Here is a 22,058-nt window from a genome sequence, read left to right on the forward strand (position 1 = left end):
CTCGAATGGAAGATGAGCTCTTAATCAAAGATTACAAACATAAGCAAGCAAACCACCAAGAAGGATAGATAACCCTAATTATTAGAAATAGGGACTTCAACAGAAAATCTAGCCACATCTAACAGCAACCTTTTTATACACCATCCCAAGACCTAGTGGCTAAAACAACTGTGTAGTTTTTAGGGTCAGCTAGAGGCTGGTTAGTCTGGTATGAGTTCACATGCCTGGCAGTTTTGACTTTGGTAAATGTTGACTATGTTAATGGGAATACTGAATCTTTCTCTTGTTATCCAGCAGACTCAGACCAAATGTAATGTACAGACTATGTTTGGATCCTAATTGTAACAGTTCAATAGTGCAAAACAAAACCAAAGTTTATGAAATAATTGATGTGATAATGAGATGTTTGTTGGTTCTAAGGAATTATATTTATTTTGGAGGCAATTTGATAGGTCTTTCTCCCCCTTGAGGAAAGGCACATACAAGATAGTCAAAATTAAATGATTAGACATTTTGTATTTTCTTCAAAATAATGTAATGTGGTAGTGTCAGAAAGTGAATAAGGGTTGAGTAAAGATTGTACTGTTCTAGAATCACTAGCCATATGTGGCTATTTATTTATTTATTTAAGAAGAAGAATTGCTTTTTTATTTTTTTAAGAGAGAGAAAGAATTTTAATATTTATTTTTCAGTTCTCCGTGGACACAACATCTTTGTTTGTATGTGGTGCTGAGGATCGAACCCGGGCCGCACGCATACCAGGCGAGCGCGCTACCGCTTGAGCCACATCCCCAGCCCAATATGTGGCTATTTAAATAAATTAAAATTAAATAGGATAATCTCAGTTCCCTAGTTATACTTGCCATATATTTGGACTAGTCATATTTTAAGTCCTCAGTACAAACATGTAGCTAGAGTGTTAATTAGCTTTTGACATAAAAAAAACATAAAGGAGTGATGGCACACACCTGTAATCCCAGCGGCTCAGGAGGCTGAGAAAGGAGGATTGAAAGTTCAAAACTAGCCTCAGCAAAAGCGAGGCGCTGAGCAACTCAGACTCTGCTCTAATATACAAAATAAGGCTGGGGATGTCGCTCAGTGGTCGAGTGCCCTTGAGTTTAATCCCTGGTATTCACCCCCTCAAAAAATATACATATAAATAAAGGAGGAAAAGTTCATTTTGTCTCAGGGTCGGAGTATTCCGTCCATGATCAGCCAACTTCATTGCTTTGGTTGAAGTGAGGCAGAACATCAAGGCAGAAGGATGCGGAAGAAGAAGGCTGTTCAGCTCATGACAGACAGGAAGTGGGGCATGGGAGAATGAGAGCAGGGAAGGGGCCTTGGACAAGATGTAGTACCCAAGGCCATGCTCCCAGCGACCTGTGTCCTGTGTTTTAGTTAGCTCTGCATCACTGTCATTAAAATGCCTGACCAGAACAACTTAGAGGAGAGAAAGTTGATTTGTAGCTCGTGGTTTCAGAGGTCAGTGTAGATGGCTGACTGCATTGTTTTAGGCCCAAGGTGAGGCAGCACATCATGGTGGAAAGGACCAGCAGAGGACAGCTGCTCAGCTCATGTTTTAGTCAGCTTTTTTTTGCTGCTGTGACTTAAAGACCCAACCAGAACAATTGTAGAGGAGGAAAAACTTATTTGGGGGCTCACGGTTTCAGAAGTCTTAGTCCATAAACAGCCAGCTCCATTCCTTGGGCTCCAGGTGAGGCAGGACACCACAGCAGAAGAGTGTGGCAGAGGAACGCAACTCACATAATGATCAAGAGAGTCCACTTGCCAGATCCAATTATATATCCCAAAACCACACCCCCAATACCCCACCTCCTCCAGCCACACCCCACCTGCCTTTAGTTACCATTCAGTTAATCCTGTTGGGTAATTAACTCACTAATTGGGTTAAGGCATTCACAGCCCAATCATTTTTTCTCTGAACCCTCTCACAGTGTCTCACATGTGAGCTTTTGGGGGATACCTCACCTCTAAATCGGAACAGCTCATCATTGGGTCAGCAGACAGAAGGTGGGGAGGAAGGGGCCACAGAGAAGACACACCCTTCCAGGGCATGCTTCCAGTGACCCTCCTCCTCCAGGCACACTCCACCTGCCTGCAGTTACATCCAATCTGTTCAAACTAGGCTGGACTGATTTGATTATAGCTCTCACAATCAAATTATTTCATCTCCAGATATTCCCGCATTAACAGGAGCTTTTGGATGAGACCTCATATCCAAACCATAACATTCTCTACCATGCCCCACCTGCCTGCAGTTTCCATCTCCTCCTAGTATTCATCTAATGGATTAATTCACTGATGAGGTGATAACTCTCATGATCCAGTCACTTCGAAAAGCCCCACTTCTGGGCATTGCTGCATTGGGGAATCAAGTCTTTAAGAGATGAGCTTTTCAGTGAACTGTCTGGATCCATACATAACAGCTATTAACTATACCTTAACATAAGTATAGAAAGTGTTTATCATGCAGATAGCCTATTGGCTAGAGCAGGTGTATATTAAACAAGATTAGCCACATGTTGATAATTATCAAAGCTGAGTGGTGGGATTCATTTTACTTTATTTTTCTATATTTCTATACATTTGTAATTTTTTCATGAAGAAACAAATCCTGAGTGACCTTTATGAAGAAAAATGACAAAATATCTAAAAGAAGGTGAACTTTTTTGTGAATGGGTGAATTCCGTATATCAGTTCTCCCCTATATTGATAATTGATATTCTGTAATTTTCCTTATTTCCTATTAATCATTAATCACAATTGGACACAGTTTGAAAAAAATCACTAAAGTACTAGCAAAATTTATTCTAGTAAGTTTGTGGGTAAGTTTTAGGGGAGAAAATTTTTTCTTGGTCTAGAAAAATCTAACTGTGGACAATCCACTCTGATGGTGATATGGTCTTTTAGTTAAACGTTCATATTAGATGCTAAATTAAATTTGTTACATTCTTCTACCTGCACAGAATGTCTCTGGCTGCTTATTGTGTCATCTGTTGGAGAAGAATAGGAACCTCTACTCCCCCACCAAGAAGTTTCACATACTGGAGACAGATACGTAAGTACAGTTCAAACAACAACATTTTCATACAGGAACAATGATAGAATTGTGGCTAAATTTCCAGGGGGGCCTCAAAGCTTATTTAATCTATGATAAGGGTCAGATTCCTTTGTCTTTTCATACAAATGATTCACCCCAAATTTGTAGGCCCAGAGCGATACTGATTCTTTTTCTTGGAAGTTTTCTTTCCTTCCCTATTTTTTTCAGCCAACTTCATGCCCATCCTTCTAAAATTAAGTGTCAGTGCATTGTCATGCAGCAAGTATTTATTAAACTCTCACAAATCAAAGTGCAGGTGCCCGTACTTGGTTCTGGGAATGCAGTAGTAAGCAAAGAAAATGTTGTCTTTGCCTTGATGGGCTTTGGGATCTGCCCTGATCTGCTCCCCCGCACTATAACCAGGCCCTCAGGCATGCTTCCTGGCATGCTAGCCCAGGCTAGATCTGTCACTTGTGGTTTGATAGAGTCAATATAGAACTTGGTTAATCAACTGATGTCCCCCATAGACTGTAAACTCTGAGGGCAATGTCTTATTGTTTGTTTGTTTATTTATTTATTTATTTTTACCATTATATCCTGTTGTTTACTCTTACACTTGGCATTTACAAGAGGTTTAAGTAGTATTTGTTAAAAGAAGGAAAGAAAGTACTTATCTTCTCAGAGAACTATTTTCTTTTCTTTCTTTTTTCTTTTCTTCTTTTTGGTTTAAACAATAAAAATTTATTTTCTCACAGCTCTGGAGACCAAGACCAAGGTACTAACAGTATTGGTTTCCAGTGAGGCCCCAATTCCTAGGTTGTAGATGGCTACCTTCTTTTCATATTCTCTCACAGCTGTTTCTCTGTGGATAGAGAGATGTCTGGTGTCTCTTCTTAGAAAGACATCAGTCCTATCAGATTAGGGCCCCACCCTTGGAACCTTATGATCCTTTATTACCTCCCTCAGTACCCATCTCCAAATACAGTCACATCAGGGCGTTAGGGCTTCAGCAGATGAATTTGGGGAGGTATAATTTTGTCCATAATAAAACAAGACACTCTAGGTAATTCCTGGAAGACACTTTTTATGAAGGGGAGCAGAGAAATAGGATAACAATTCCAAAGACATTTGGATATATAGACATGTTGTAGCATTTCCACTGAATAATAGAAACAAAGCCCAGAAAGGATCTGGGAAACAGCAGAGGCCTTTGACCAGGTTGTCTTTTGACAGGGAGCAAGATGCATCTTTCATAGTAGTAAGAGGGAAGCCAAATAGGGGGAGCTATGGTGGGGGGAGGCTGCAAGGTTCAGGGGAACAATGAAGTTCCTGTCTAATTATTCCTACTTTTTCAGAGAACTATTTTCTATATTTATGAAATGAGAAGATTGACCTAACTCATCTTTCATTCATGTGATAATAAAGAAAAATATCTACTATCTGCTGTGTGCCAAGTACTGTTCTGGGCCCTAAGGATACAATATTCAGTAAGACAAAGCCCCTGTCTTCCTGGAGTTTTGATCTTTAGGATAGATCTGTTTTTAGGGATAGTTCCCTTTCATCTAGAAAATTCTGATTTTGTTTTGTGAGTTTTTTGTACCAGGAATTGAACCTAGGGATGCTTTTCCACTAAATTACATCCCCACTCCTTTTCGTTTTTTTTATTTTTTAATTTAAAAAAAAATTTTTGGTTGTTGTTGGACCTTTATTTAATTTATTTGTTTTTGTATGTGGTGCTGAGAATCAAACCCAGTGCCTCATACATGCTAGGGAAGCTCTCTACCACTGAGCCACAACCCCAGCCCTCATTTTTTTATTTTGAGACAGGGTCTCACTAAGTTGCTTAGGGCCTCACTAAGTTGCCGAGGATGACCTTGAACTTGTGATCCTACTGCCTCAGCCTCCTGAATCGCTGGGATTACAGGCATGTGTCACCATACCTGACTGATTCTGTATTTTAAATATAAAATGACAAGTAGATATAGAGAAGAAAGGAAAAGGGAAGAGAGCTTTTCTTTTCTTTTCATTTCTAGCAGAACAAACTCCGAGAGTGGTAAATATTGTGAGGCAGGTCGCTCAGAAAACACCAAGTCCCAGTTTTGTCCAAATCGAAGAGTCTTTATTTAGCCAGCCAGCCGGTGACTCCTCCCCACAGAACCCATAACTGTCTCTGCAAGGAACAGCCCCCAGCCTGAGCATTTTAGGATATTTAAAGGCAAAAAACTGCAAAACTCACATCCAGGTTGACGTAGCTGCAAGCAAGCAGGTACAGAAGCCGAACTGGGCAGTTAGCAAGACAATGCAATGGGTACGTTAGTTTTTTCCACGGGACTCTCCAGGTTGGTATAGCAGCAAGCAAACAGAAGGGAAGTGGGTCAAAATGACCCTAGTTTAGTACAAGTTAGAGAATGGTTACTGATGTCTATTAGATAATCAATCTCTGACAAGGTACATTACCCAAGAAAAATGGAAACCAAAGAGAACAATTATACATTGTATAAGAATTGCTATTTTGTGTTGCCAAGTGTACTATGTTAGACAATTATTAATGGGTACAGAGGTGGGACTTTCCCTTGGGAGAAGCATTTCTCATGATGGAGTCTCAGGGTAAAATGGAGCCTGTTTGGTCATTGTCCATTAGCCTGGCCCATAACAGTGAACTTTAGGGTAGGAAGAAAAGGCTTATGAGGCTGTATTTTGTTTAAAGGGTCCAATGAAAAAGAGAAATACTAGTAAGCAATGGGAGTAGCAATATAGGGGTGTTCCTGGGGTCCCCAATGTGAGGACAGGAAGGGAAAGTCCATGAGGCCATCCTAGGGTGAAAACTGTAATACACCAGTTAAGGTTGTGCACAGTGTATACAACAGAAACTTGATCACGGTGGCTTAAATTAAATTTATATTTTCCATACAAAACAGGAAGTCAAGACACAGTTTGGGGCAGGAGTTGAAACTTAGCAATCTTCCTGTCTTCCTGCTCCACTATTTGTGTTGTTCTCATAGTCACAGGATGGTTGCTGAATCCCTGGGCATTAAGAAGGCAGCAGGCCAAAAGCCATCTTGTGAGGCTTGTCTTTTCTCCTCATAGACTTTCACTAATATCTGATATCTGATTGGCTACAGCTGTGTTGCATGGCCAAGTAGTCTGTGGATTTGAATAATTTTAGATATATATGTATGTTGGATAAGCAACTAACAGTGTCTGCCAATCAAATTTTTTTAATATTAAAAAGCTATTTTCCAAGTTCCACCAAAAGCATAAATAAATTTATAACATGCACACATACACACACACTTTTTTTCTGACCTATTTTTTAAATGAGGCTACCTACATATAATACTTAACCACCAAACATAATTACTTTGAGAAATGCCAGTTTGTGTTGGCACTTGACAAACATAATTTTTCATCATAGTCCTACCGGTGATAGGGATAATGCTCCCTGTTCCTTTATTTAATTGGTTGTTAACTAAAAGGAGTCAGAAAGGAGGTGAGCTTTCTGGGCGTCACATTCAGTAGGAATCTGGTCCTGGCAGTGTGGTTAGTGGATCAGGGTCTATTTTCCCCAGTGATTTTGTTGGAAATGGCATAATGAAAGCTCAAGGAAGGAGAGAGTGAGTATGAAAAGCTATAAATAGGAATTATATTTTTGAAGTTCTTATTGATTGGTTTGTTTGTGTCTGAGGATGGGAAGTCATGTGTTAATAGCAACTGATTGTATTAATAGAAAAATATCAATAACTTTTTCTGATTATATATGAAATAAAGACTATTGCCTATTTCCTGTCACACTTTTAAGAGTGGAATTCATCTTATTGACTTTCTCCCTTTCTTTTTTAAGGAAATATAATAAAATTTACTGGATCACTTATTTTAGGGTAAGTTCAACTGCAAAATATTAATTGACCCCATTATATTAATATTTGAAAACTCAGTGGAAGTGATTTATAGGTCACATGCAGTAGTCAAAGGATACGGATTTAGTCATTGATTCCAACAATTCAGTGTTGTCTTGATCTGGTTCTCTACCTTGAGGGATATTTTCTCTTTGGTCTAAAGTGTACACTGGGGACTGCCTGCCTTTCCCTGTTGCTGAGGGGAGAGTCTGAGACCCACACAGCCTTCACTCACATAAAGTCACGTCTTATATCAGGACTGAAAGTGAGCGAAGAGGCTGAAAGTCACGTTAAAATTATTTTTGAAAATCCCTAAATCACAATAAAGCTCTAATGAAAGGAAATGGAGGCTGACTGAGAAAACTGACATCTGACATCTCACGCTCCTTGAGAGGTGCCCGCCCAGTGATTGGAGTGTCCCTCTTTCTAACATTTGTTACTTTACGATCTCCCTTTTTCAGGGAGAGGTATAGATGTTAAATGTATGTCTGATACTACTCTACTGAGTTTGCTAATACTTTGTTTCACTAGTATAAATGTAAAATCAGTTCAGATGCTAAAATTATAAAGGAGATATTTGGCATTTTATCCAAACAAATATCTTACTTCCTGACATTGTAACGAAAGGCAAAAGTTATTTAGATGGTTTTCCCCTTTGACTCATTCTGCACAGAGGAGAAATGTATACCCTTTCTACAATGCGGTTTCTTTGTCTAGATCGCAATTGTTTCAGGACTGTAGTGAAAATATATTGCCCAACTTTTAATGAAGAACATCATCTTCCCTGGAAAACTGCTCAGATGGATCCCCAAGGGAGCAGAGGATTCCTTAGAGCCTTCTCTGTGTTCCTCTGGTGTGTCTGGGTCTGGCCTTTGTCTCATCTGCTTGCTTTAGGACAGAAACCCAGGTCAGCAGAAGGCACAGGATAACTGAATTTGCTGAGCCTTTGTGTCTAGATTTACGGAGGTCAATCTAATGAGGAAGAAAATTTTCATGTCAGGATATATGACAGATAATTTTCTATCTCACATTTAAAAATAAACTTTAGATATAGCCTTTAGGAAAGGAGAAATGTGTATATTCTGGTGATGGGAGTATAAATTGCCTAATCCTTTTAGAAAACTAGTTTGACATTTTCTAGTAAAGTTGAACAGTGTTATGTACTGTCAGGAAGTATGTAATTCTGCTTCTGGATATGTTCCCTACAGGAGTATGTATGTATGTATGTGTATATATATCCTCAGCACCACATAAAAAAATAAATAAAACAAAGATATCGTGTTCATCTACAACTAAAAAAATGTTTAAAAAAGAAAAAAAAGAATACATCTAGTGTGATTCCATTCAAATGAAGTTCAAACACAGGCAAAGCTAAGCTCTGTTGTCTCAGGATGCCTATATAGGTGGTAAAACTAACCAATAGCAAGGACGTTATTATAATAAAAATCAGAAAATAACCAATAGAGGTGAAAGAAGAGTCAGGATTAGGGAGGGGACACAAGGACACATTGTGGGTTTCTGGGATGCTGTTAGTGATGTTTTTTGACTAGAAAATTTTATGAAGTTATTTATTATTTAAATTGAGATGTGTATATGTGTGTGTATGCAAAGATTATTTGGATATTATGTATGTTTCCTTGTGAAAATCTTGTATCACATTTAGATTCTGTATTTATGATGAATTTCTTGTTTCTTCTTAAGAGGTTCTTTATTTCTTACATACGAAGTTCTGGCCCTGAAGAAGTCTTTGACATTAGATACTCAAGTGGTAGAAAGAGAAAAAATGAAGTCATACATATATTTGCACCCAGGTCCTTTAGACAAAAGAGAAAATCATGGTAAGTTTATTGTAAAGTTATCTCTTGAAAAGTGGAACTAGTTAGTGAATTTAAAAACAGGTTTTTTTAAAACACGGTATTAAAAAGATAGATTCAGCTCACTTTGAGAATCACTAGATCCTCAGAACTAAGTTCTGAAAGCATGGATTGAAGACCAAATTTTGGATTTATACCTGATTAAAGTTTGTAATTCCTCTAGAACTCAGTGAAGTGAGGACAGCCAGCTGTTTAGTCTGAACCTGCAGTTCCCTCCTCAGTTGGGGCCCTTGGTTCAGAGGCTGGCACTCAGTTTGGCAGGTACTAAAATTCGATTTTCTCATTTGGCCCAGAGATATTTCTGCTTTAATGATTTTACTCCTGAGATGGATTCATAAATGTGAACACCAGCTCACTTATGTTCTGTCATGGAGACTTAAAACAACTGCCCTTATTAATTAGGACATTCTCTTTCTCAATGTTTAGGTCACTTGTGAGCCTCTGGGTAACTTAGTGAATATGACATTTTAGAGCAGAGGGGTGCATTTTCATGCAATGAGTCAGCCATACTGACTACAGTTGCTAGTTCCTACGTTGTCAGCCAGCCTGTGCCTGTGAGCACATTATAGTCCCTAGTACAGCAGGCTCCCCTGCTCCCCTGACTGTGAGCCGTGTGTATCACCATGCTAGCTTGTTGGTGTTTATTATTACATTATCCTTCTGTATTTCAGCATGCTTCTATGGTATGTTCATAATTTCAGTTACATAGACAGTTGTTATGACTTGTGATTTATCTATAAAGTGAGGCTTAATTTCATCTCTAAGATATCTCCAAATTTCAGGTATGGTGGTGCATGCTTGTTTTCCCAGCAGGAGGATCACGAGTTCAAAGGCAGCCTCAGCAAAGGCGAGGTGCTAAGCAACTCAATGAGACCCTGTCTCTAAATAAAATACAAAATAGGGCTGGGAATGTGGTTCAGTGGTCAGGTGCCTCTGAGTTCAATTCCTGGTACTGAGGGGAGAAAAAAAAAGATATCTTCAAATTTCAGTTCCATGTGGTCCGTTTACAAGGTACATTTTCTTGAATATTTTTAGCCTTGAAGAGTTTTGATAGCTTTGGCTAATGTTCTTGTTTTGTTTTTACTTTTTTCCCTGACTTTCAGAACAACTTGTGTTCCCATAATTAACTTTAGTTAAATTAATCGTAGTAAAAGAAATTCTAAAAATTGATAATAATAATAAAAAGACAGGGATGCTATTTTATTTTTTCCTTGTGAAAATGTTTGGAATTAGTTGATTTAAGTTTGCCATCATTTCAGGGATTGCCTGCCTGGCAAGAAAAGAACTTCACAAAGCAGTAAGAAAAATATTAGCAGCATCAGCCAAGATATTACAGAGTCCATTTGCTGGTAAGTAATAAACATTTAACTTGGAACCCTTATCAGTCATCTTAAAGTCATTTGCATAACCACCCTGAGGTTTTTAAAAAAATTCTTTACTAATGTTTTTAATAGGTATGGAAAATTAGTTGAGTAACTAACTCTATTGGGCTGTACTTAATTTTAAGGCTTGATGCCCTGGACAGTTTTCTTCCCTCTCTGTGACTAGATTGTGATTAGTTGTAAGTAAATTTAGAGTAAATGTACCTTGTTTTCTTTTTCTTTTGTTAATTTCATTATTATTTTTTAGTTGTTGATAGAACTTTATTTTTATTTATTTATATGTGGTGCTGAGAATCAAACCCAGTGCCTCACATATGCTAGACAAGCGCTCTACCACTGAGCTGTAATCCCAGCCCTTAAATGTACCCTGTTTTCTTGACAAGTAGTACAGAATTTTAAATTTGTTAGAAAATCACTCCCATGCTTTCTCATAATGAGACTATTGCATAAAAATGTAGATTTTATAATCAGGCAAATCTACAATGTGAAGTTATGTATAAAAAAAAGCTGACCTGATTTCTTTAAGTCTTTGTCATCATGAAGAATAGGCAGGAAAACCATCTAGAATTAAAAGAGGCTAAAGAGAATTTATCAAATCCTGATTTTAAAAACATCTTTAAAAAAAAACTTGGGGAAAATTTGCATATGGTGTTACACTAGATTTTAGATGATTTTGGAAGATTATTGTTAGTGTTCTGGATGGGATGATGCATTTTGCAGTTGTGTAAAAGAATACAAGCTAATTTTTAGGGGATGTAGGTTGAACTACTAAAGGGTAAAATGTCATTATGTCTGCACCTTCTTTCCTAATAGTTTATAGACACCTGCAGGATGATGAAGCAAATATGGCTAGACAGCAGTTATTTAATCTACGTGTAATAGGCATATGAGTGTTAGCACTTCATTCTTTCATGTCTTTAAATAGTCAATCTGTTTTAAAACAGTTTTTTTTTAAGGGGGAAAGGAGGAAAAAAAAGACTATGAAGTGAAAGCCACCATAAACTGTTATGCATGTACTTTTGTTATAAAACAAAAATACATGCATAACAGTTACAATAAATACATCAAAGTGATAGCTCTGAGAGCAGACATAGCAATCAATAGGAATACCACTATATGGATTTAACTCTCCTGTTGTATATTTTAAATGTTTATAAATTGCCTTCTGAAATAAAAGAAAAGATAAAAATGTTATCTTAACCATCCACCTTCTTGTTTTTGTGTCTTTTTCTCTTTGCAAAGACACTTTTAGCACGGTTGATATAGAAGATCATGAGTGTGCTATGTGGCTGCTCTTGAAGAAGAGCAAGGCGGATGAGAGGACCGCCCGACTGGAGGCCGTGCAGGAGATGTCAGAGACCCACCACTGGCATGGTAAGAGGGCCGTGGAACTGCGGCACACACTAGCTGGGCTCTGGGTTTCTGGTATCAAAGAGAAGGGAATGAGATTAAGGAAGGAAAATAATTCAGGCAATCTTAATATATATATAAAATGTATTCAAAATTTGAGAAGAAGCTCCAGTGATCAATAAAATAGGAAACCTGCTGCCTGGTAGCCAGATATGTTTGGTAATAGCAACCTCAAAACTGAGGGTGTGTGTGTGTGTGTGTTTATGTAACTTTTTACCAGAACAAAATTTTATTTGATTACATATTTTCTCAAGAGAAATTCTGATTCTTATAGTTACTGCTTAATGCTTTCTTGTACTTTTTTTTGTAACATATATTTTTTAGTTGTGGATGAACTTTTATATTTATTTATTTATTTATATGTGGTGCTGAGAATCGATTGAACCCAGTGCCTCAGACATGCTAGGCAAGCACTCTGCCTCTGAGCTACAGTTCCAACCTCTTGTACTTTCTTTTGGTTCCTATTTAATAAAATATATTTTATTATTTGCTACACCATACTATTATCTTTACTTTCACTTTAATCTACTTGGTTCTAATACTAATAATTAGCTAAATGTACCTAATTGTGTGTGTATAATTTTTAAGAAATGTTAAAATATTGTATTTAAAAATCACGAGTTATACGGTGAAAGTGTTTGAATGAAAGATCAAATCTGCTCTGATTATAGTCCGTGGATTAAACTTTAATTTATTAGTAGTGAAAAATGAACAATGGAAAAAAAACTGATGTTCTCAAAGAAAAGTTTAGTCTTAGAATAAGATCTCTGTCTGTCTTCATGTAAGTTAATTTTTTGATTGGTTGGTAGAGATAATTATACTAATTTCACTTAATGTTAGTGAAGACTTAGAATAAAAGTCTCTTTCAAAATCTGCCCTCTAGGGCTCCATTCCAGACTTATTGCATCAGAAAAATCAGGGAGGATCCCTTGCATGTATATTTTGCAAATGTACATGATCTTGAAGTATTTGCCCAGTTTATTAGCTGCTGTTATTGAAAAGAATGTCCCTTCAGTGGCTGGAATTTTGTTTTGCTATAAAGAGGGTATGTTTGAATCAGAGTTGTACCATCTGGAATCTCAGACTAAATATTCATGGATGTCACTGATGCCAAAGTACCATCCCCTTCACCACCAGACAAAGACTTTAATGCAACTTGTGTTTTATGTCATGATCAAATAGCTTTTTTTTTTTTTTTGGTCATACTGGGCATTGAACCCAGGGCCTCACGTATGCTAGGCAAGTGCTCTGCTACTGAGCTACACTCTCAGCCCTTTTTATTATTTTAAAATCTTGGAACAGGATCCCCCCTTAACTGCCTAGGTTGGCCTCAAACTTGTGATCCTCCTCCCTCTGCCTCCTGAGTAGCTGGGATTATAGGTGTATACTACTGTCCTGGCTTAAAAACAGCTCTTGAATGCTGGAATTATTAAAAAAGAAGAACCTATACTGATTCTAACTTACCAATTTTTATGTTTGAGCTTTATTTTTTCCAAAAAATTAGCTGAATCATGACCTGGTCCCCAGATAAATATTAAAGGGAATTGTGAGATCTGTTGTGGAAATGTTGTGTAATCAGGCATTGAAAATGAGAAAAAATACTTGGGAAATTTTTTATTATAAACCTGTAGAAAAGTTTAAAAATGGGTGCTTTAAAGTAGTTTGTTCATTTAGTTCTTGAGACAATGATAGGTACTTTGGGTGTTTACAAAATAAATCTCCTTTTACAACAGATTATCAGTATAGAATAATCGCTCAGGCCTGTGATGCTAGGACTCTTATTGGTTTGGCACGAAGTAAAGAGAGTGATCTTCGCTTTTTTCTCCCACCACCTCCTTTGCCATCTTTAAAAGAAGTAAGTAAATAATATAATCCAGAGTGAAAAACACCTTAACATATTATCTTCTCTGTGGATGCAAAATAAACTTTAAAAAAGTAGTTGTTAGCTAATTTTCACAAGCAAGTAAACTAGGATGTCAAATTGAATGTTAATTTTCATATGAAAATTTGATTCCTCCAGATGGGCCGTTCTTTCAAGATAATTTTCTATCTTTGGGGATGGGGAGCCACTACACCATTAGATGACTTCATATTGATATCTATGAGTCAGTCCCTTGATCTGAGTTTGCCATATGTAGATCAGGTTTTCTCAAATTTAATGTTGATATTTTGGGCCAGGCTGTATTTTGAAGCAGGCTGTATACCTTGTAGAAGGTTTAACAGCATCTCTGGACTCCATTCCTTAGACACCAACAGCACCCTCTCGTTCAAGTTGGAACAACTAAAAATGTCTCCAGACATTGCTAAGTATTTCCTGGGGGTGGGGGAGTCCTGGGTTGAGAGCCTCTGTTTTGAACATGGATAAACATGTTTGTTTGGGTTGGTCTCACTGTTACCCAGTCTGTTTTTGAACTTGTGGGCTTAAGTGGTCTTTCTGCTTCAGTTTCCCAAGTAGCTGGGACCAGAAGTTCATGCCACTACTCCTGACTTAAAGTATGTTTAAATGAAACTCTTAGAAGCTTCTGTGTAAGCTGTCAGTTCTTAAAAAATAGAAAAGTGAATATGTAAGATATTAATTAAAAGGGAAAATGAGATAGTAAAGAATTTTGTATTTAAAAAGCAATCACTGGGGCTGGGGTTGTGGCAGAACACTCGCCTAGCACGCATGAGGCACTGGGTTCAATCCTCAGCACCACATAAAAATGAAATAAAGATATTACCTGTCCACCTATAACTAAAATAAATAGTTTAAAAAAAGCAATCACTGGTTAGAAAGGGTATAATCATTTAAATTTTTTTTAATTTTTAAAAATTTTGTTTATTTATTTATTTATTTTGAGTCAAGATGTCAAAAAACCTCTGAGGTGAAAGTTAAGAGTTAATAATTTGCAATACGTCTTTCAGATGCAGTAGCAGACAGGAAAGTATAGAATTCAAAATTAAGTGTTTACCTGGGTGGGTAAGTGTTTTCAAGTCTAAAAGCACTAATTTATCTCTGCTAATATATAAATAGTATATATGTATATATTTGTGTGGTTTTTTTTTTTTTGTAGTTTGATTTTGATTCTTTGAGGTTTCTTTATACTCAGCTGTTGAGTTTGTTTATATTTTCTTTTCCTTTTATTTCAGGATTCTTCCATTGAAGAAGAACTCAGACAGTTGCTGGCTTCTTTACCTCAAACAGAACTAGATGAGTGTATCCAGTATTTTACATCCTTGGCCCTTAGTGAAAGCAGCCAAAGTCTGGCTGCTCAGAAGGTTTGCTCATTTATTCATTCAGGAAATATTTTTTAGTTCTTACTCCTTCTAACGTATTGTGACTAGTTCTTAGAACCTTAGAACAGCCATTTGCCCAGTTACTGAATAAACAGACTGACTTCTGGTTTGTGCTATGCATTGGGCCAGATGTCAGGGATAACAGAGAGTCATGTAAATAAACAGTCACAGAAGCATGCAAGAGAGGTACAGGTTTTCAGGCCTGGTGGCACTGTAATCCTGTAATTCCAGTGAATCAGGAGCTGAAGCAGGGGGATTGCAAGTTCAAGGCCAGCGTGAGCAACTTAATGAGACCCTGTCTCAAAATAAAATGTAAAAAGGGATGTAGCTCAGTGGTAGAGGTTGTAGATTTTTTGCAGAACACATTTTTCCCTGTACTGGAGGGAAAAAAAGGAAAAGGGGTGCTTGTATAATTTCTCATTTGGGGGGAATCCATTCCTGTTTGTGCTGGCATTAGCTCTCCCTTATGATGGATTGTTTCTTTACATGGGCTGAGCCTTTTGACTGTGAGTTTACTTTTGACCAAAGTGTTTGTTTCCTGTGGGACTTCCAGGCACCATTATAGATGTCCCCCTACAGAGCTGTTTTGTGTTGTTTCTCCTGGGTGCCCCAGGAGTTTTACTTTTATAGAACTAGATCTTTATTTATTTATTTTTAATTTTTTGTACTAGGGATTGAACTCAGGGGCACTTGAGCCACATCCCCAGCCTTATTTTATTTAGAGACAGAGTCTCACTGAGTTGCTTAGCACCTCACTTTTGCTGAGGTTGGCTTTGAACTCATGATCCTCCTGCCTAAGCCTCCCGAGCTGCTGGGATAATAGGCATGTACCACCATTCCCAACTAGGACTAGATCTTTACGTTCATTTCTTAGTTTGGAACTTCTGTGGCACTGATGTAGTATAAATTCAGATTTATCATGGTCTTAGGATTGTGATTTTTTTGCAGAACACATTTTCCCCACCCAAATCCCTGAGCAACAATAGGCTTTCTTGTTGCTTCCATGGGCAGGAGGGAAGAGTTTTTCCACACCCCCTGTTGGAGAGGAGGCAGCTATTCAGGGCCTTTCTTTCTGCAGAAATCTCAAATCGAGCTCTGACAGAATGAGACCTCAGTGTTTTCAGATCCCATCTCCAGAGCTGCCCTTTCCCTTGATCACCTCCTTTGCCTAGTGTTGACTTTAGTTCTACCCCATCCTTTTTTTCTGTAGAGCTTGTCTAAAGAATGTTTGAAATAATTTTTTTTATACTTTATCAAACATCCTATATGCATGTGTTGAGAGGGTCCAATAGAAGCTGAGAATGCTGTCTTGCTGGGTCCAGGAGGCTTTCTTTTCACATCTATATCAACTCATAGCACTCATACCTTTTTTTTTTGTAATTTTTTTTGTAGTTATAGATTGATAGAATGCCTTTATTTATTATTCTTATTTTTTAATGTAATGGTAAGGATCAAACCCAGTGCCTCACACACGCTGGGCAAGTGCTCTGCCCCTGAGCTGCATACCTCTTGACTAGAGCATGTAGCAAGCTCCTTACCTGTCTCTTCAATTCTTTTTCCTTCCTATAATCAAAGGGATTTTTTTTTTTTTTTTTTTTTTGAGACAGGGTCTTGCTCTGTTGCCTAGGCTGGTTTCAGACTCTTAGGCTCAAGTGATCTTCTGCCTCAGCCTCCTGAGTAACTTGAGACCATAGGTGCACTGAGCTTTTAAAGAGAGATTTTTTTAAAAAACAGTTAAGACAGGTGGTGCGGCTCAGGGATAGAGCACTTGCACAGCATGGGTCAGACCCTGGGTTTGATCTCTAGCACCAGAAAAAAATAAAACAGATTCTATCATGCCCCCGTGTAAGTCCTCTAGTGGTTTCCCATTATGTGTTAAATTCAAGCTCTGTATGTTTTGTGCTGACGAAGTGGACCCTTGTCTGCCAGTGTGGCTGCTCCTAGGGATAGAGCTGAGATTGATAAGAGGATGCCAGGAGGCGATTATAAGACATAAAGTTGTAGCGGCAAGGATGTGAAAACCCAAGGAGAGTCTGACACAGGGAAGAGAACAGAGCTTCGCTGAAGGTCAGTCAGGTCAGAGCTCTCACAGTACTTCCAGGGGCACCCAACTCCCCTGGAGATGGAAAAGTCACCCTGATGCAGATTTTCATGTTGTCCCCCTCCCCCTCTGCTTCTTGTGCTCCTAATGTTTCAGCTGTGGGCCATTCACTAGATCCACAACCAGCACGAAACCTCCCAGCACAATCCCACGGTCGTCTTCCTTGTATGTCCAAGGAGGGTGTCCTGGATGTGGCGTCCTAAACAGCCTCCTACTTCAGGCCCGTCTGAGGCTGTCGCTGAATCCCAGTCTTCTTGTGCTCTCATCTCAGTATTTTTTAAATAAAATCTTACATCTCTAGGAGAAAAATAAATAATAACGATATAATCTACTCAAAGAGGCCAATTTGCTTTATCAGTAAAACACATCATAATATTCTATATTCTTTTTTTTTTTTGAGAAAGAATTTTTTTAATATTTATTTTTTAGTTTTCAGTGGACACAACATCTTTGTTTGTATGTGGTGTTGAGGATCGAACGCAGGCCACACGCATGCCAGGCGAGCACGCTACCGCTTGAGCCACATCCCCAGCCCAATATTCTATATTCTTTTAATGGAATGACTTTATCTTTTTCTCATTTTCCCTTTTATGAAAAATTAGGGACACATCAATATGTAGTCTAGTATACTTTGTATAATTTCCCCTTTGGGCCCAGGTCTAGAATCACTCCAGTGAATTCCAACCAGTGTTATTTTTTATGCTCAAGGTGCCATTGCCTGGTCATGACAGCCCTTCCTTGGGCTGATCTCCTTAACCTTTTAATTCCATTCATGAGGTACCTGTGAAAGTACCTTTGTTTTCTGACAGTAAGCTTTCCCTGGCTCTCTCGCTCCTCCCTACCCTGTAACATGTATGGGCTACTTTTTCAAGGAGATCTGGTTCTTCTTAGTGGAAGGTAGAGTATAGAACCTATCACTAGAAGGACATCTTGCATAGTTGTACATGAGGGTAAAGCAGGTAGACTGCGGCCTCAGACAGCCAAGTAACAGGGCAGAGCAATGACCTTTTTCTTTCTTTTTTTTTTTTTTTTTTTTTAGAGAGAGAATTTTTTAGTATTTATTTTTTAGTTTTCGGCAGACACAACATCTTTGTATGTGGTGCTGAGGATCGAACCCGGGCTGCACGCATGCCAGGCAAGCGCACTACCGCTTGAGCCACATCCCCAGCCCGACCTTTTTCTTAAAAGGCCTTAAATCCGTGATGATATTTCCTCTTGAACTAGTGTTTTTGTTTTGTTTTCTTGTGGTGCTGGGGATTGAACCCAGGACCTTGTACATATGAGGCAAGCACTCTACCAACTGAGCCTATATCCCCCAGCCCTGAACCAATTTTTTTTTTAAATAACAGTTTTATTGAGATATAATTCACATACCATAAATTACCTATTTGTTTATTTATTTGGTTTTGTGAATTGAACCCAGAGGTATTTTTATTTCTTTGGTTCTGGGAATTGAACCCATTGAGCTATATCCCCAGCCCGTTTTTATTTTTATTTTGGGACAGGCTTGTGCTAGATTGCTTAGGGTTTTCTTACATTTCTAAGGTTACCTTAAATTTGCAATCCTCCTGCCTCAGCCTCCCATGTTACTGGGATTATAAGTGTACTACACCATGCCCATCCATACAATCCTTTTAAAATACACAACTCATTGGATTTTACTATACTCATGGAGTTGGGCAGTCATCATAATTTAATCCAGCATGTTATAACCATCCGAGGAAGAAGGCCAGTACCCATCAACATTCACTCTCCACTCCCTTCCTCTTCACCCTGTAACCACTGATCTCTTCCATCTGTGATTTGCCTATTGTATTTCATGTAATGGTATCACCTCATGTGTGACCTTTTGCCTACACACTACTCTGTTGGGTGTCCTCTAATTCAACTCAGTTTTGATACTGTCTGCCTGGAGATAGCATTAAACTCATAGGTTGAGAGCTTTGCCCTGAGACTGCCCTTACCTCAGATGCCAACCACAAGCTGCAGGTTGTTACCTGCACTTCTGATTGAATCTTTAGACATTGGGTTCCCATGAACTCTTCTTTCAGGTCTGATTAATTTGCTAGGATGGTTATAGAACACAAACACGTATACTCACCAATTTATTATAAAGGACATGAGAGAATAGTCAGATGGAAGGGATGCCAAGGGCAAGGGGTGGGAAGGAGCACAGAGTATCCATGCCTTTTGCACACCCCTCAGGAAGCACCACATGTTCTGAACCCTGTCCTTTTGGGGGTTTATGGAGGCTCATTATATTGGCACAATTGACAACATGATTGGCTGCAGGTGATGGGCCCAATCTTTAAGCCCCTCTCTCTCCCAAAGGTTTGGGGTTTGGCTGCTGAAACTCCCAACCCTTTAATGCTACCTTGGTCTTTTTGGTTACTAGCCCCTTCCTGAAGCTATATGGGGACCCTAGCCACCAGTAATCTCATTAGCATACAAAGGTACTCTTCTCACTCTGGAGATTCCAAGAGTTTTATGAGCTGCCGCAGTCTTTGCTGGGCACCGAATCACGAGCCACCACATACCTTGTAGATTCAAACAGCAATTCTTTATTTCCGAACTCACACCGGCCTCTACACACGTTCTGGGGAAATCCCAGTTCTGCCCACACAATTCACGTCCCAAATCTTTCTAAATTCCAGGAGAACTTAATGGGAACTCAGGCAGCAGGAACGCCCTATTCCCAGTAGGAATAACCTTCAACCTGGAACTTCCCTAAACCCAGATTATCTTAAACCGGGAATGCATTAAACTTGTCTTAAACTGGGAATGCCCTAAACCTGCAGGATACACCTTAAACCTGGATCCACCCTCGTCCTTGAGCAGGGTCACCTTTCTCAAACACACATGCAAGGTCACAGCGGATTTCTAAGGCAAAGTCCATTTAACATGGGGTATGCTGGCAAGGAAATTTTGATGCGTCATTCCTACTTGGCAGGGGCCCTCAGCAAGGAGCTGTCTCTCAGGAACCAGGGCAGAGACCAAATGTGTATTTTTTATTATTTCCCAATATCAACATTCATGTACAAGGTTTTTTTTGTTTATTTGTTTTGTTTTTTTTTAAATCAAGGTCTCACTAAGTTGCTCAGTCTGGCCTTGAACTTGCAATTCTCCTGTCTCATTCTCTTGAGTAGCTGGAACCATAGGCAGGTGCCACCATAACTAGCTCAACATTTTAAATTTTGAAGAAGTTAGATTTATACATTTTTTTCTTTTGTTATTTGTGCTCAAGAATGGGCCTGTTATTCTCAGTAGTTTCTTACCTAAATCTATGTTTCCCTTTTTATTCTCAGGCTCTCCTTTTCATCTGGAAGCCAGGGAAAATTTTGGCAGGCCCTGTTTAATGTTTGATAGTTTGGGCATGGCCATGTCCAGGCTATTTATAGACAGGGTCATGATGGGGACTTGGGTGCTCTGCTGTGCTCTGCTGTAGCCCCTCTGCTACATTCCCATGCCAGACCTGATTCCTCACCTGGTTACTGTGTGGTTAGTATTCCTCTACCTTTTATAAGGTTCTGTTTATACATTTCCTAACATTTTCCAAGTGAAAAGAGAGAAAGTGCTTTAATGCCACTGTGCCACTTTACCCAAAAGTTATAGCTTTAGCCCCTTTTCTCTGCCCTTCCCCTACCCATCTCATTTGGCTTGTTTTAAAGATTTTTCACTAGCAGACTGATGTCTGAAAAAGTAATTCATATGACTTTTTAAAAAATTATTTTCTTAGTTGTAGGTGGACCCAATACTTTTAATTATGTGGTGCTGAGGATCGAACCCTTGACCTTACACATGAGAGACAAGCGCTCTACCACTGAGCCACAGCCCCAGCCCTCATATGACCATTTTTTTAAATTGATTTTATTATTTTTTAAAAATACATGACAACAGTGGAATGCATTACAATCCTTATTACACATATAGAGCACAAATTTTCGTATCTCTGTATATAAAGTATGTTCATGTCAATTTATGCCATTATACATGTACTTTTTTTTTTTGCATTACAATTCTCAATACACATATATACTACAATTTTTCTTATCTCTGTTTGTATATAAGGTATGTTGACACCCAATTCAAGTCTTCATACATGTACTTTGTATAATGATGACCATCACATTCCACCATCCTTGCTAATCCCCTTCCCCCTTCCTTTCCCTCCCACGCCTCTTCCTATCTAGAATTAATCTAATCCTTCCATACTCTCCCTCCCTACCCCACTGTGAGTCACCCCCCTTATATCAGAGAAAACATTCGGCATTTGTTTTGGGGGGATTGGCTGACTTCACTTAGTATTATCTTCTCCAGTGCATCCATTTACCTGCAAATGCCATGATTTTGTTCTTTTTTAATGCTGAGTAATATTCCATTGTGTATAAATGCCACAATTTTTTTATGCATTCATCCACTGAAGGCCATCTAGGTTGACCCCACAGTTTAGCTAATGTGAATTGTGGTGCTGTAAACATTGATGTGGCTGTGTCCCTGTAGTATGCTTTTTTAAGTCCTTTGGGTATAGTCTGAGAAGAGGAATAGCTGGGTCAAATGGTGATTCCATTCCCAGATTTCTAAGGAATCTCCATACTGCTTTCCAAATTGGCTGCACCAAATTTGCAATCCCACCAGCAATGTATGAGTGTACCTTTTTCCCTACATCCTCACCAATAGTTGTTGTTTGTCTTCATAATAGCTGCTATTCTGACTGGAGTGAGATGATATCTTAGAGTAGTTTTGATTTGCATTTCTCTGATTGCTAGAGATGAGCATTTTTTCATATATTTGTTGATTGATTTTATATCCTCTTCTGAGAAGTGTCTGTTCCGGTCCTTGGCCCATTTATTGTTTGGGTTATTTGTTTTTTTGGTGCTTAGCTTCTTGAGTTTTTTATATACCCCAGAGATTAGTGCTCTATCTGATGTATGAGGGGTAAAAATTTGCTCCCAGGATGTAGACTCTCTGTTCATCTCACAGATTGTTTCTTTTGCTGAGAAAAAACTTTTTAGTTTGAATCCATCCCATTTATTGATTCTTATTTTTAATTCTTGTGCA

The 22,058-nt window shown here is 38.5% G+C and overlaps 1 protein-coding gene across 6 annotated transcripts in view; it reads left to right on the top strand.

The window, feature by feature from the left end:
* The window catches only part of Serac1 (serine active site containing 1), a 62,054-nt gene that overhangs the window by 8,456 nt on the left and 31,540 nt on the right, over nt 1–22,058 (top strand). For 5 of the 6 annotated variants that reach the window (XM_005321399.5, XM_040283486.2, XM_078018831.1 and 2 more), the window contains exons 2-8: nt 2,988–3,079; nt 6,903–6,939; nt 8,659–8,795; nt 10,091–10,180; nt 11,456–11,587; nt 13,357–13,478; nt 14,753–14,881. In XM_005321399.5, the coding sequence (XP_005321456.1) occupies nt 2,989–3,079; nt 6,903–6,939; nt 8,659–8,795; nt 10,091–10,180; nt 11,456–11,587; nt 13,357–13,478; nt 14,753–14,881 (738 nt within the window). In that variant the 5' untranslated portion in view covers nt 2,988. The remainder of the gene's footprint in view (nt 1–2,987; nt 3,080–6,902; nt 6,940–8,658; nt 8,796–10,090; nt 10,181–11,455; nt 11,588–13,356; nt 13,479–14,752; nt 14,882–22,058) is intronic. The other variant, XM_040283487.2, reaches the window with a different exon arrangement.

Source organism: Ictidomys tridecemlineatus, chromosome 8 (assembly GCF_052094955.1).
Source record: "Ictidomys tridecemlineatus isolate mIctTri1 chromosome 8, mIctTri1.hap1, whole genome shotgun sequence".
Taxonomy (NCBI): domain Eukaryota; kingdom Metazoa; phylum Chordata; class Mammalia; order Rodentia; family Sciuridae; genus Ictidomys; species Ictidomys tridecemlineatus.